The 14,697-nt window shown below is 48.7% G+C and overlaps 1 protein-coding gene across 1 annotated transcript; it reads right to left on the minus strand.

Moving 5' to 3' along the window:
* Positions 1-1,717: 1,717 nt before the first annotated feature.
* LOC134429331 (keratinocyte proline-rich protein-like) lies at positions 1,718-3,838 on the minus strand. Its single transcript, XM_063176465.1, has one exon. The coding sequence runs from the start codon at positions 3,836-3,838 to the stop codon at positions 2,072-2,074; it is 1,767 nt and encodes a 588-aa protein (XP_063032535.1). The 3' UTR covers positions 1,718-2,071.
* Positions 3,839-14,697: the final 10,859 nt, after the last annotated feature.

Genomic DNA, 14,697 nt, shown 5'->3' on the forward strand with positions numbered 1-14,697 from the left:
ACAGGCGTCAGAGCGCGGCTTAGACAGGGTTTTATGGGAATTCCTTGGGAAGCTTGGGATCAAGGAGAGCTCCTAATTCCTGGTTGTGTGTGCCCAGCGCAGGGAGCGGGGCATTAACGTGGTGACCTGGCATTAAAAGCGTCCTTAATTAACACCCCAATGTCCTTAATTAACATTTGCGAGGCCCTTTCATCTCCCAGAGGCTCCTGGGAAATTGGGAAGGGGGGGGTTCATTATTCCCAATTAAACGCTGGGGAAACTGAGGCACGGCTGAGTCAGGGCCAACCCCGTCCAAAACATCCCCAAATCCCGGTGACCCCAAACTCCGCGATCAACTCACCAAAGGAGGATTTTCTGGAAGGTTCCGTGGGAAAAGCCACAAGGCCACCGTGAGATGGGACTGGGAATTCTGGGAATTTTGGGAATGTTGGGAATGTGGAGACCCCAGGATCCGCAGGGACAGGACACAGGGAATGGGGTCAGGGGGACAGAGGGGGAATTTGGTGGGATTTTGGGTTGGAATTGTTCCCTGTGAGGGTCCCTGGTTATTCCATGGATTTCCCACCCCTGGAACCACCTGGGATAGGGGAAGGTCCCTGCCCATGGAACTGGGGTGGGATTTTTTGGGATTTCAGGTTCCTTTCCATCCCAAACCGTTCCAGAATTCCCTGGGCTGGTTTGGATGCGATTTTAGGGATAAATCCTTCCCTGGCCCAGGTAATTCCATGGATTCACCATCCCTGAGAATGTCCAGAGTGGGATTGGAGCCATCTGGGACAGGAGAATGTCCCTGCCCATGGAATGGGGTGATTTTGATGTCCCTGAAACCCAAAACATTCCTGGATTTTATCCTGATTTTAATCAGCTCCAACAGGTCCCTGAAACAAAAAATATTCCAGGATTTTATCCTGATTGTAATCCCTGAAATCCAAACCATTCCAGGATTTTATCCCGATTTTAATTGGATCCAACAGATCCCTGAAGCCCAAAGCATTGCAGAATTTTATCCCAATTTTAAGCAGATCCAACAGGTCCCTGAAACTCAAATAATTCCAGGATTTTATCCCAATTTTAATCCCTGAAACCCAAACCATTCCAGGATTTTCCCCCTCAGTTTTTGGGGAATCCGGAGTGTTGGATTGTGGGACCAACCAGATTTTCCACATTCCCTGCTGGAAATAAAACCCCAAACTCGGAGGAAAAGGAGGCACCGGGAGCTCCCGACACTCCCAGGAGCTCTTGGACAACTCCAGGTGGCACCAGGAGGTCACCGAGGCAGGGAGGGGCAGGACAAGATGCGGGACAGCGTCCCCAGCCCGGCCACACCCTCCTGTCCCCTCGGGTCAGCTCGTGAGCTCCTGCTCATGTTCCTAAAGATGGGGCTCAGCCGCGGCTTTATCCAGCCTGGATTTTGCTGGATTTTAAATAAATTAATGTTTAATATTAGATAAAAGTTAATATTTAATAATTATTCAATATTAAACAAATATTTTATATTAAATAAATATTAACATTAAATAATTATTTCCATTAAATATTTTTCTATTAAATAAATATGTCTATTAAATAAATATTTCATCTTTAATAAAGATGTAATGTTAAATAAATATAATAATATTAAATATGTATAATGTTAATTTAAAATAATAATAATAATATTAAATAAATATTTCATCTTTAATTAAATAAAAAAACACCAAGAGGCAGAAACTCAAGATTTTAATCCGAGGTCAGGCAACAATGTTTATTTAAGTTTATAGATATATATATATATGTAAATATTAATATATTTCTGTAAATAAAGTTTGTTTCCAGTGCACATCTTCAGCATAAAGAATTTAATTAATTACCTTTTTAATGAAGTATTTATAAAATAACCCTGTTAGAACTTTCGTTATTTTGAAGAGGTTTCATTTCAAGTTGTGGTTTTTATCTTAACCAAAGAATAAAAACTTCAGGAGGGACATTTTGGGGAATTGCTCTTTGGGGACCCTGCGGGAGTCAGGGCTTAAAAAAAAATGGGAATTGTGGCCACATTCCCGGGGATTGTCCTCGTCCCACGCCCTGGGGGTCACCAGGGCCACTTGGGGGCCGAGCAGTATTTCTTGGCATGGCTGGAGATCTTCACTCCACCGGACTGCTGGGGGACACACTTGGTGGCCCTTTGCTGGGGGACACATTTAGTGACACACTGCTGGGGGGCAACAATTGTCCCGTATTGCTGAGGGACACACTTGGTGGCACTTTGCTGGGGGACGCATTTAGTCACACACTGCTGGGGGACACAAACCGTCCCATATTGCTGGGGGACACACTTGGTGGCACTCTGCTGGGTGACACTCTTGGTCACACACTGCTGGGGGACACATTTGGTGGCACTTTGCTGGGGGACACACTTGGTCGCACATTGCTGGGGGACACCAATTGTCCCATATTGCTGGGGGACACATTTGGTGGCGCTTTGCTGGGGGACACACTTGGTTGCACTCTGCTGAGGGACACAAATTGTGCCACACTGCTGAGGGACACACTTGACACTTTTCTGGGGGACACACTTGGTGGCACTTTGCTGGGGGACACAAACTGTCCCATATTTCTGCGAGACACCTTTGGTGGCGCTTTGCTGGGGGACGCACTTGGCTATGCCTTGCTGGGGGACACATTTGGTCACGCTCTGCTGGGGGACACATTTGGTCACGCTCTGCTGGGGGACACATTTAGTGGCACTTTGCTGAGTGACACTCTTGGTCACACACTGCTGGGGGACACAGATTGTCCCGTAGTGCTGGGGGACACATTTAGTGGCACTTTGCTGGGGGACACAGATTGTCCCATACTGCTGGGGGACACATTTAGTGGCAATCTGCTGGGGGACGCACTTGGTGGCACTTTGCTGGGGAACACATTTGGTGGCACTTTGCTGAGGGACACACTTGGTGACACTTTGCTGTGGGACACAAATTGTCCCACTCTGCTGCCGCTGTGGGACACAAATGCTGGCCCCACCGGTGTCACACTGCTGCGGGACACACTTGGTGACACACCTGCCGTGCCACTGCTGGGGGACACCAGCGGTGACACTCTGCCACTGCTGGGGGACGGGCGCTGTCACCCACTGGTAGGACACGCCCCGGGCCGCCCGCTGCTGGGGGACACAGGTGGTGACACACGTGGGGACACCCTGCTGGGGACAGACGCTGGTCACACACTGCTGGGGGACGCACTTGGTGGCACTCTGCTGCGGCGGGACGCCCTTGGTGACAAACGGCGGCCGCGGCACACAGGTGGTGACACACCTGGGGACAATCTTCTGCTGCTGGGGGACGCACTGGGGCGGTGGCACCTGCAGCTGCTGCGGCACGCACTGGGTGACGCCGGTGACACCCGCGCCGCCCGTCGCGTGCTGCTGCGGCACGCAGGTGGTGACGCACCTGGGGACAACCTTCTGCTGCTGGAGGACGGGCGGGCAGTGCTGTGGCACCCGCAGCTGCTGTGGCACGCACTGGGTCACCCCCACCTGGTGTGGCACTCTCCAGGTGACGCCCGCGCCGCCGGTCACGCGCTGCTGCGGTGGCGCGCACGTTGTCACCCGCCCGGGGACAATCTGCTGCTGCGGGAGGGGTCCGTGGAGCTGGCGGGGTGGCACGGCCTGGGTGACGCTCTGCTGGTGGCACGCGCTGGAGGACGTGGCCCGCTGCAGGGGCACCACCTGGCCGGGCGCGGCCTGGGGGATGCAGGTGGTGGAGTGCCACCGCTGAGGCGGGAAGGGGACACCAGGGGGCAGCGCCAAGGAGTCCTGGTAGAGGGGAGGGAGGTGCTGGTGCAGCTGGCAGGACATCTTGGGGACACGTGGCAGGACTGGAAGGACACGGACGGGGTTGGAGTCAGGCGAGGTTTGAGGTCCCAACCCAACCCTTTGGTGGCACCTGAGGGAGCCTCATCCCCAAACCTTGGGGACATGCCCCAGCTGTGTCACAGCCCCAGCTGGTGGAGGTCTCAGGAACATCTTGGGGACACTTGAAGGACACCACGGGGTTGGAATGAGGTGAATTTTAGGGTCCCTCCCCATCCATTTGGTGACACCCAAGGACACCTGGACAGGTGAGGTCCCCACACCTTGGGGACACATCCCAGCTGTGCCACTGTCCCATCATGGCCCCAGAAGCACCCGAGGGACCCAACCCCTCATTTTTAACTCTGAAGCCAGGCTGGGGACATCCAGGGACAATGTCATGCAAAAAAAACCCAATTAATTAAATTAATTCATTCATTAATTAAAACTTCCCTCACTCCCAAACTCCCCTTTTTCAGGAGCAAATCTGGGGTTCAGGCACTCAGCAGCGAACCCCAAAAATCCTCTCCCACTCCAGCACAGAAATTCCAACCAATCCATTTTAAAATCCTCTCCCAATTTGCATTTTTTATATGGGAAAATCAGGAATAAATCTGGATTTCGTAATCCCAGAATCCCAGTCCTTTGGGTTGGAAAGGACAGCAAAGATCAACCCAACCCCTGCCATGGGACACCTTCCACCATCCCAGGTGGCTCCAACCTGGTCTGGGACAATTCCAGGGATGGGAAATCCATGGAACATCCCATGCCAGGCTCTGCTCACTCTCACAGGGAACAATTCCTTCCCAAACCCAACCAAAATTCATTCACTTTCACTTTTACTCCATTCCCCCTTTCCCTGTCGCTCCAGCTCCTAATGGAAAGTCCTTCCCACCACTTTTTCTTGTGGGGAATGTTCTCCCTGGAATCCACCAATCCCACACCAAACTGAGGTGCTATTTTTTTCCTAAAATCACCCCAGATGTCTCCCTGGAATCCATTAATCCCACCCCAAAACAAGCTGCTGTTTTCCAAACCCACCCCAGATTTCTGCATGGAATCCACCAATCCCGCCCCAAAGTGAGATTTTATTTTTCCTAAAACCTCTCCAGTTCTCGCCCTGGAATCCACCAATCTCACTCCAAAACAAGCTGGTATTTTTGCTAAAACCATCCCAGATCTCTCCCTGGAAAACACCAATCCCACCCCAAAAAGAGATGGTATTTTCTTCAAAGACACCCCAAATCTCTGCTTGGAATCCACCAATCCCGCCCCAAACTGAGGCGTTATTTTTCCTAAAACCTCTCCAGTTCTCTCCCTGGAAAACACCAATTCCACGCCAAAACGAGCTGGTATTTTTCCTAAAAACACCCCAGATCTTTCCCTGGAATCCACCGATCCAACCCCAAAACGAGCTGGTATTTATCCAAACCCACCCCAGGTCTCCCCAAAGCCCATCCGCAATCCCAAACCCCATCCAACCTAACCTTGGAAACCTCTTGTGATGGGGAATCCGCCCTGATCCAGCCCACCCATCCCATCCCCACTCTGGGAATCAGGAAAATTCCCCCCCTGGAACTTCTCCAGGGGTTCAGGGACGGGACTCACCCAACTCCCGGGGGCGGGAAGAGCTTCCAGAGGCGACCGGAGCGTCCCGGCTCCGCCGGAGCTTTTATGGGGCCGCCGGAGGAGCCGCCGGGTCCCGCAAGCCCCGTGGCCCTCCCGGAGTGAGTCGGAGCCGCCGACTCATCCCGGACAATGAGTGGTTCCATGTCAGCTTCCCAGGGTAATTACCTCGGGATAATTAATCCTCCCGTGGCATTCGGAGCGGCAGCCCCAGCCCCGGGGCTGTTTGTGGGGATTGGAGGTCTGGATGTGTGGGGATGGGTTTTCCAGGGGGGTTTCCCATCTCTGGGGGGTTCACAGGGGTGGGGTTGGTCATAAAAAACCTGGATTTGGGGCAGGTTTTCCATGGGATTCTCCAGTTCTGCAGTTTCGCCTCGTCCACCCCACAACGTCCAGATTTTGGTGTTGTTTGGCCAAGTTTTGGGTCTGAATTTCGATCCACTGAGGGAAAACAGGAAAACAAATCACCTTTTGTGGTGGGTGCAGCTTATTATCATCAAAATTGTAATTTTTTAAATTAAAAACTCCAATTCTCACCCCGCCCTGTGGTCCCAGCTCTGTGTTGGTGTCACCAGGGTTGGGCATGGTTTTGTCCTGGTCCCTCTCGGATCTCCTCGGGATCATCAGGGACAAATTGTCCCTCAGCTCCGAGCAGGAAAACCTGGATTTGTTCCTGGATTAATTCCTGGTGGAGAATTCCATAATTAAAGGAAGATTTCCCCCCGCTCTGCTTCTTCCCCCATGTGGGGCACAATTACCCAAGAGCTCCCAAACTTCCTGATTCGTTTTCAGGTCCGAATTATTTGGGCCCCTTTCTCCTGACCACAAAAACCACCTGGGTGGGGCCGTTTCTCCGAGTTCACAAGAAACCACAATTTTTAATAAAAAAATTCAAATATTCTGGCTCTGACCCCTCCCTGTGGGATTGGGCTCCGTGTTGGTGTCACCAAGGCTGGGCTTTGTTTTGTCCTGGTCCCTCTGAGCTCTGCTGGAGCCAGCAGGGCCAAATTGGCCTTTCTGGGTTTTTTTGTGTCATTATGAACCCATAAAAGTGCTGAGCAGATCTTTAATGACTTAAAAAATCCATCCTCTGTTTCTTGGGGTTGCCACAATAAATCCATAAAAGTGCTGAGCAGATCTTTAATCATTTAAAAAACACTCTTCTGTTTTTGGGGTTTTTTTGTATCACAATGAATCCATGAAGGTGCTGAGCAGATTTTTAATTATTTTAAAAATCCATCTTCTGTTCTTTAGGATATTTTATGTCACAATGAACCCCTAAAAGCACTGAACAGATTTTTAATGATTTTTTAAATCCATCTCCATTTTTGGGGGGTATTTGCACTGCAATGAACCCCTAAAAGCACTGAGCAGATTTTTAATGACTTAAAAAATCCGCCTTCTGTTTTTTGGGGTATTTTGTGTCACAATGAGCCTATGAAGGTGCTGAGCAGATCTTTTAGTGACCTAAAAAAAGGGAATTCCTGGTTTTAGGAGCTTTTGAACCTCTGGGAACAAGGGCATGAATTCCTGGGGAAGTCACACGGGGCTGGAGGAAGTTTATCAGCTCCTGGAGCTTTTTGTCACCTCTGGGTGTCCCCACGCGGGTCCCGGGGCTGTCACCTGTCCCCAGAGCAGCGGGAATGTGGCCCTGGTGACTCTCAGGTGACCGGGACAGGTGAGGCACAGCCCTTGCACAACCAGCCGGGCTGCCACCCAAAAATAAACTTCCTCCAACAATCACGTGCGACTTTCTCACCGATTCGACTCCTTATCTCACACAGACTGAAAAAAATCCTCATAAAACCAGGAGATGGATTTTTTAAAGTCATTAAAAGTGTGCTAAGTGCTTTTAGGGGTTCATAATGACACAAAATACCCCAAAAAACACAAGATGGATTTTTAAAGTCATTAAAATCTGCTCAGCACTTTTAGGGTTTCATTGTGACACAAAATAACCCCCAAAAACAGAAGATGGATTTTTTTAAGTCATTAAAAATCTGCTAAGTGCTTTTAGGGGTTTGTTGTGACACAAAATAACCCCAAAAAAAGAAAATGGATTTTTTAAGTAATTAAAAATCTGCCTATCACGTTTAGGGGTTCATAGTGACACAAAAAAACCCTCGAAAAACAGAATATGGATTTTTAAAGTCATTAAAATCTGCTCAAAACTTTTAGGGGTTCGTTGTGACACAAAATAACCCCAAAACCAGAAGATTAATTATTAAAGCAATTAAAAATCTGCTCAGGGCTTTTAGGGGGCTCATAATGACACAAAAAACCCAAAAAAGGCCAATTTGGCCCTGCTGGCTCCAGCAGAGCTCAGAGGGACCAGGACAAAACAAAGCCCAGCCTTGGTGACACCAACACGGAGCCCGGTCCCACAGGGAGGGGTCAGGGCCAGAATATTTGAATTTTTTTATTAAAAATTGTGGTTTCTTGTGAACTCAGAGAAACAGCCCCACCCAGGTGGTTTTTGTGGCCAGGAGAAAGGGGCCCAAATAATTCGGACATGAAAATGAATCAGGAAGTTTGGGAGCTCTTGGGTAATTGTGCTCCACATGGGGGAAGAAGCAGAGAGGGTGAACCTCTTCCTTTTTCCGGGAATTCTCCATCAGGAACGAATCCAGGTTTTCCTGGTCAGCTCTGAGTGTCCGGCTCTGCTTGGACCACGAGGACGTGGCTTTGTTGTGGTTTCTGTCCTGCAGGAATACTTTCTTTGATCTGAAGCTACAATTCCTCCGTGGTTTTCAGCTCCCATTTTTGGAGTTTGGAACCTCCCCTGGACCAAAACGAGCAGTTCACATCCATATAAATATAAATATAAATATAAATATAAATATAAATATAAATATAAATATAAATATAAATATAAATATAAATATAAATATAAATATAAATATAAATATAAATATAAATATAAATATAAATATAAATATAAATATAAATATAAATATAAATATAAATATAAATATAAATATAAATATAAATATAAATATAAATATACATATAAATATACATATGAATGGAAATGGAAATGGAAATGGAAATGGAAATCATAAACAGATCCCATTATATAAATTTTTCCCTTTGACAAAAACCAGCAATTCACATCCATAGAAATATAAATATAAACCATAACCAGATCCCATTGATATAAATTTATATCGATTTTTCCCTTTGACTAAAATGAGCAGTTCACATTCATATAAATAAAAAACATAAACAGATCCCATTTATATCAATTTATATCGATTTTTCCAGCTCTGGAACGGCGGCAGGTGGGACACCTGTAGGAATTTCCACCTGGAAAAGGTGGTCAGGGGCTTCACAGGTGGGAATCCCTGGAGCAGGGCTGATTTTCCATCTCCTGAGGTTTCAACCCAGCGCATTGAAAATTCACCTTTTTTTTCTCCCCTCCCTTCTCTGTCCTTTTGTTCTGCTGCCAGAGTTTCTATTTCTGGAGCAGGGAGGGAGCTCTGCATTCCTGGTGCGCCTCACCCTCCAAATCCGCGTTCCTGACTTATTAAAGGTGGGGTGGAGAATCCCCGAGGTCCCACCGGGCTCCTCCTCCCCGGCGGTTTTTGGGACCTCCCTCCTCCAACCCCTCCCTGCTTTAACTCCTTTCCTCCACCTTCACCCGCCGGGGTGAAAAGGGCAGAATTCCAAAATCCCTGAACAGAATTCCGAGATTATCAAATCCAAGCTCGATCCCCACCTGGTCACCCAGAATTCCAGGAATTCCTCGGACACCTCCAGGGGTGGCCACTCCAACCCTCCCTGAGCCCCTTCCAAAGCCTTTTCCATTTTCCAGGAGGAATTTTCCCAAATTTCCCACCCTGGCACAGCTCGAGGCCGTTCCCTCTTGTCCTGCCCTGTTCCCTGGGATCAGATCCCAAATCCTCCCTGGGAGATCCCAAATCCTCCCTGGATCCTCCCTTTTCTCCAGGCTGAGCCCACCCCAGATCCCTCAGGATCTTCCAGAACCTTCTCCAGCTTCTCCAGCTCTTCCGTGTCCCTTTTCCATGAGGTGACAGAGGACCGAGTGTCCCCTGAGTGTCATCCGAGTGTCCCCAACCACCAGAGCGCAGCATTGGCCCGCGCAGGCGGCTCCTGGAAAATCCCTTGGGATCCTCCCTCTTTTTCCTTCTGTGTCCCCAGGAAAAATTTTAATTTCGGGTTTGGCTCAGCCCAGCCCCTTCTCGCTGCTGGATCTGGGAGGCCGTGAAGTGGATCCAGGCTGGGAATGTTGGGATCCCAGAGCCCCTCCAGGATCTGCAGGGGCTCCAGGGAAGATGGAGAGGGATTTTCCCTCAGGAACTGCAGGGACAGGACACAGGGAATGGGGCAGGGGGAATTTGAGAGGGATTTTGGTGAGGAATTGTTCCCTATGAGGGTCTGGCCCAGGGAATTCCATGGATTTCCCATCCCTGGGAGTGTCCAAGGCCAGGCTGGACAGGGCTTGGAGCAGCCTGGGGTGGGAGAAGGTGTTCCTGCCCCTGGGTTGGAACTGGATAAGATCTAAGGTCTCTTCCCACCGAAGCCATTCCACCATTCCAAACCATTTCAAACCATTCCGTGATTCCAAACCATTCCACACCATTCCAGACCATTCCAAAACCATTCCATGATTCCGAACCATTCCAAAACCATTCCAAACCATTCCACCATTCCAAAATAATTCCATTATTCCAAACCATTCCAGACCATTCCAAACCATTCCAAACCATTCCAAAACCATTCCAAACCATTCCAAGCCATTCCAGGCCATTTCAAACCATTCCAGGCACGGGGCAGGGAGGGAAGGGCAGGGAGCAAAGGCAACGTGAGGGGACAAGCAGGGACTGTGCACAGAGTAATTTAATTAAATTAATTAATTAATTAATTCATAATTAAAGAGCTGCACAGGAGCTGCAGACAAGCAAACTTCTCTCATTATGAGTAAATTCCCAATTTGGGCGATTTAACAGTGCCTAAAGTGAGAATGAAACTCCTGGTACCTCTTGCTTCGCCCTAGAAGGGTTTTATTACTTAATTAACCCTGGGTTTCTCTAATTAAGAGCTCTTTGTTCTGGGCCGGGCTTGAGGGAGGTTAAGCCTGGCTTTAGGGTGAGAATAACCCCAATGACTTCTCAAAGCTCAGCTTTTTTGGGGTTTCAGCACCAATTTTTCTTCCCTCAGCATCTCCATGAATCGGCTCCATCCCCATGCTGGGATTCCATGGGGAATAAAAAACTCTGGGATTTGGGATAGGCCTCGTGTTGGGATGGAGCAAAAGGTGAGCCCATGATTGTAATATTAATTATTTTAGTGATTAACTCAGCCCAGCTCATGGAACCCATGGAAAGAACAAAATCCAAGATAAATCCTTTTGGTTTTCTGGCTCAAAAACCAATAATTCCCTTTCCCAGTGGCACCAGGAGAACCACAGAGCTGATATTTCAGAAAAAAACGGGATTTTATCTTTTCCAAGAGGTCAGGGAGGCTGAAACCCAGCTCTGTATCCCAATTCCTCCTTGGGTGACCCCAAGGCTGCTCCACTTTCCAGCAGGTCCTGGAAAAAAAGCTGGGAAAGGCTGAACTCGAGCGAGTTCATCCCCAGCGAGCTCCGGAGGGGGAATGGAGCAATCGGGAATTGGGTTCTTTGATGGGATGGCTGCTGGAAGGGTTGTGGGGTTTCAGTGAGGCAATCAGAGCCCTGCGGGGGAAATTAGGGATAAATTTAGGCTGGGAATTAGCAGGAGGTTTCAAGGAGCACAGAAGAAATTAGTACTAAATTTAGGCTGGGAATTAAGAGGAGGTTTTCAAGCACAGGAGAAATTAGGGATTAATTTAGGCTGGGAATTAGCAGGAGGTTTTCAGGGAACATCCCAGGAGGACTCAGGAACAGGCTGGGAAATCCGAAAAAGGGACTCAAAAGCTTTGGGCTGGGGTTTGGGGGATTTATGGGGAGGTTTTACAGGAGACTTGAGTCCCTGACTCAGCTGGGAAACTCAGAGTTTTATAGGAATTGTTCGGATCCTGGGAAGCTCAGGAATCATGGAATTATGGAATGATTTGTGTTGGAAGTGATCTTAAAAATCATCTCTTTCCAACCTCTGCCATGGGACACCTTCTGCTGTCCCTGATGGCTCCAGGCTGGAATTGGACACTTCCAGGGGTGGGAAATCCATGGAATAACCTGGGACTCTCACAGGGAACAATTCCTCCCCAAAATCCCACCCAAATTCCCCCTCTGTCCCCCTGACCCCATTCCCTGTGTCCTGTCCCTGCAGTTCCTGAGGAAAAATCTTTCTCCAGCTTTCCTGGAGTCCCTGCAGATCCTGGAGGGGCTCTGAGGTCCCAACATTCCCAACATTCCCAACCTGTCGGAAAAAAACAGCCAGGAAAAGACCATGGACACTCCAGATCCAGTCCTTGGGGGTGTCCAGGTGTTTTGGGACCTTAAATCCCATCCCGTGCCACAGGCAGGGACAATTCCCACCCTCCCAGGTGGCTCCAAGCCCGTCCAGCCTTGGACACTTCCAGGGAAGGCACAAAAGGTCCCGGGAGTTTGGGCCAGGAGCTGCTCCAGGCTCCAGACCGATACCGGGACATGTTGCAGGTGTTAATTAAGCCATCCAGCAGGTGCTAATTAAGCTTTTGTTTGATGAGTTCACCGCGATGTCCAGCCCTGGAGCTGGACACAACAACGAGCTGGGAGGAGCCGAACCCTGCGGGAGCCCCGGGCCAGGCTGGGCCGGTTCGGCAGCTCCTGAGTCACGGCTGAAATCCGGCGGGGCAAAAGTTCCCGAGGATCCTCCCCTCTGTGCACAAAGGTCCTGAATCCTGGGGGGAAAAATCAGGGAGAATCCATGAAATCACGAGGGCAGGATCCTTGATTCCCAACAAAAATATCTGATCCCTGAACAAAAATCCCCAAATCCTGCGTGGCAAAAATCAGGGGGAGTCTTGAGGGAGAGCTCCTCACTTCCCCAAAATTCTGATCCTTCCCCCAAATCCTGGGTGGAAAAAAGGTGAGGGAACATCCTTAGGGTCCTGAGGGAAGGGTCCTCACTTCCCTAAAAATCTGATCACTGCACAAAACCCCCAAAATTCTGGGTGGCAAAAAGTCAGGGAGCATCTATGAGAAGCCCAAGCCCAGATTCTCTGCAGGGCTCTCCATTTCCAAAAAATTTGATACCTGCATAAAACCCCTAGAATTCTGGGTGGCAAAAAGTTGAGCGAGCATCCTTAGGGTCCTGAGGGAGAACTCCTCACTTCCCGAAAAAATCTGATCCTTTCCCCAAATCCTGGATAGAAAAAGAGGTCGAGGAGCATCCACAGGGTCCTGACTGAGGGGTTCTCACTACCCAAAAAAAAAAATAACAAATCTGGGAATTGCATGAAAATACTCAAATCTGAAGTGGCAAAAAGGTCAAGGGAGCATCCATGGGGTCTTTGGGTCTCACTTCCCAAAATTTGGATCCATTTTTTTTGGCAGAGTGAAGCAAAGGAGCTCCGAGACCCTTGGAGACACCAAGACACCTCTATGACATCCTTGATGGAGCCGCCAGCTCCCGTTTGGATCTCCTGGAATAATTCCTGGGAATCACCTGGGAGGTCCCTGATAAATTCGGGATTTGTGGGACATGGAGCAGCAAATCCCACCCAGGAATGCTGGGCTGGGAATTTCTTTCTCCGCGGTGTGGCGATCCCTGGAATTTGTGGAATATTTGGGACAGACCAGGAGCTCCACATTCCCTCCATTCCCTCACATTTCTCCCGTCGTTTTCCCAAAGGTTTGGCTAAAAATAGATTTTTGTGCAATTCCCGGGGCTGGGAAAAGCAATTCCACCTCTCCTCCAGGAAAAAACGTTCCCTCCCTTTCCAGGGGCTGACTCGGGAGCCTCTTTGGGCAATATCCACAATTTTTGTGCTGAGGTTGCTGCCTGGTGACCTCCGGAGCATTTCCAGACTGGATCCAAACCAGTTTAAGGTCAGGCCACATCTCCTGATCTCCAGACAGGGTTTAGGATTAGGTTTAGGATTAGGTTTGGGTTTAGGTCTCTCCCTCCCAGCCATGGGAAGTGTTTGACTTTAATCCCTGGGTGTTGCACGTTCTGGGTTTAAATTTGGCACCAAAATATTCCAGAAATCTTTTATTTATTCCTTAAATAAAAATGTCCCAAGCAGGTGGAGGTGTCCTGTCCCTCTTCGGGGCTCAGCACCGACCTGAGGCGGAGAATTCCCTTGGGAATATTGCACAAAAATTCGGGTGGAAGGTTGGAGGTGGTGAAATTCCCTGTCCGCTCTCAAACTCGGCTGCTCCGGCCTTGGCGGGACAAAAACCGGGATCAGGGAATGATGAAATGGTGGAATAATGGAATCAGGGGATCATGGAGTGTCAGAGGATCATGAAATCATGGAGTTAGGGAATGGTGGAATCAGAAAATAATGGAATAATAGAATCAGAGAATTATGGAATAATAGAATCAGAGAATCACGGAATCACGAAATCATGGAATGAGAGGATCACGGAATAATAGAAACAGGAAATCATGGAGTGTCAGAGGATCATAAAATCATGGAGTTAGGGAATTGTAGAATCAGAAAATAATGGAATAATAGAATCAGAGAATCATGGAATCATGAAATCAGAAAATCATGGAATCAGGGGATCATGGAATCATCACATCACAAAATGGTGGAATTAGAGGATCGCAGAATCACAAAATCATGGAATAATAGAGTCAGAGGATCAGAAAATCATGGAGTTAGGGAATTGTGGAATCAGAAAATCAAGGAATAAGAGAATCAGAGAATCATGAAATCATAAAATGGTGGAATTAGAGGATCATAGAATCACAAAATCATGGAATAATAGTGTCAGAGGATCAGAAAATCACGGAGTAAGAGGATCAGAGAATCACGGAATAACAGAAGCATAAAATCATGGAACAATAAAATCAGAAAATCTGGGAAAATCAGAGGATCATGGAATGGTTTGGGTTGGAAGGGACCTTCAGGATCATCCCGTTCCAAGCCCCTGCCATGGCCAGGGACAATTCCAAGTATCCCAGCTCCCTCCAAGCCCCATCCAACCTTTCCTCGGACACCTCCAGGAACTGGGCAGTGCCGAACCCCAAGGTTTTCAGGACTCTGATCTCCTTCCCTGCATCTCCCCGCGGGAAGGGCACAATTCCAGGAGCTTATCTCGGTTCCGAGCCCTGCCAGCCACCAGGCTGCCTCGAAAGCAG

The sequence above is a fragment of the Melospiza melodia genome, chromosome 25 (assembly GCF_035770615.1).
Source record: "Melospiza melodia melodia isolate bMelMel2 chromosome 25, bMelMel2.pri, whole genome shotgun sequence".
Classification (NCBI taxonomy): domain Eukaryota; kingdom Metazoa; phylum Chordata; class Aves; order Passeriformes; family Passerellidae; genus Melospiza; species Melospiza melodia.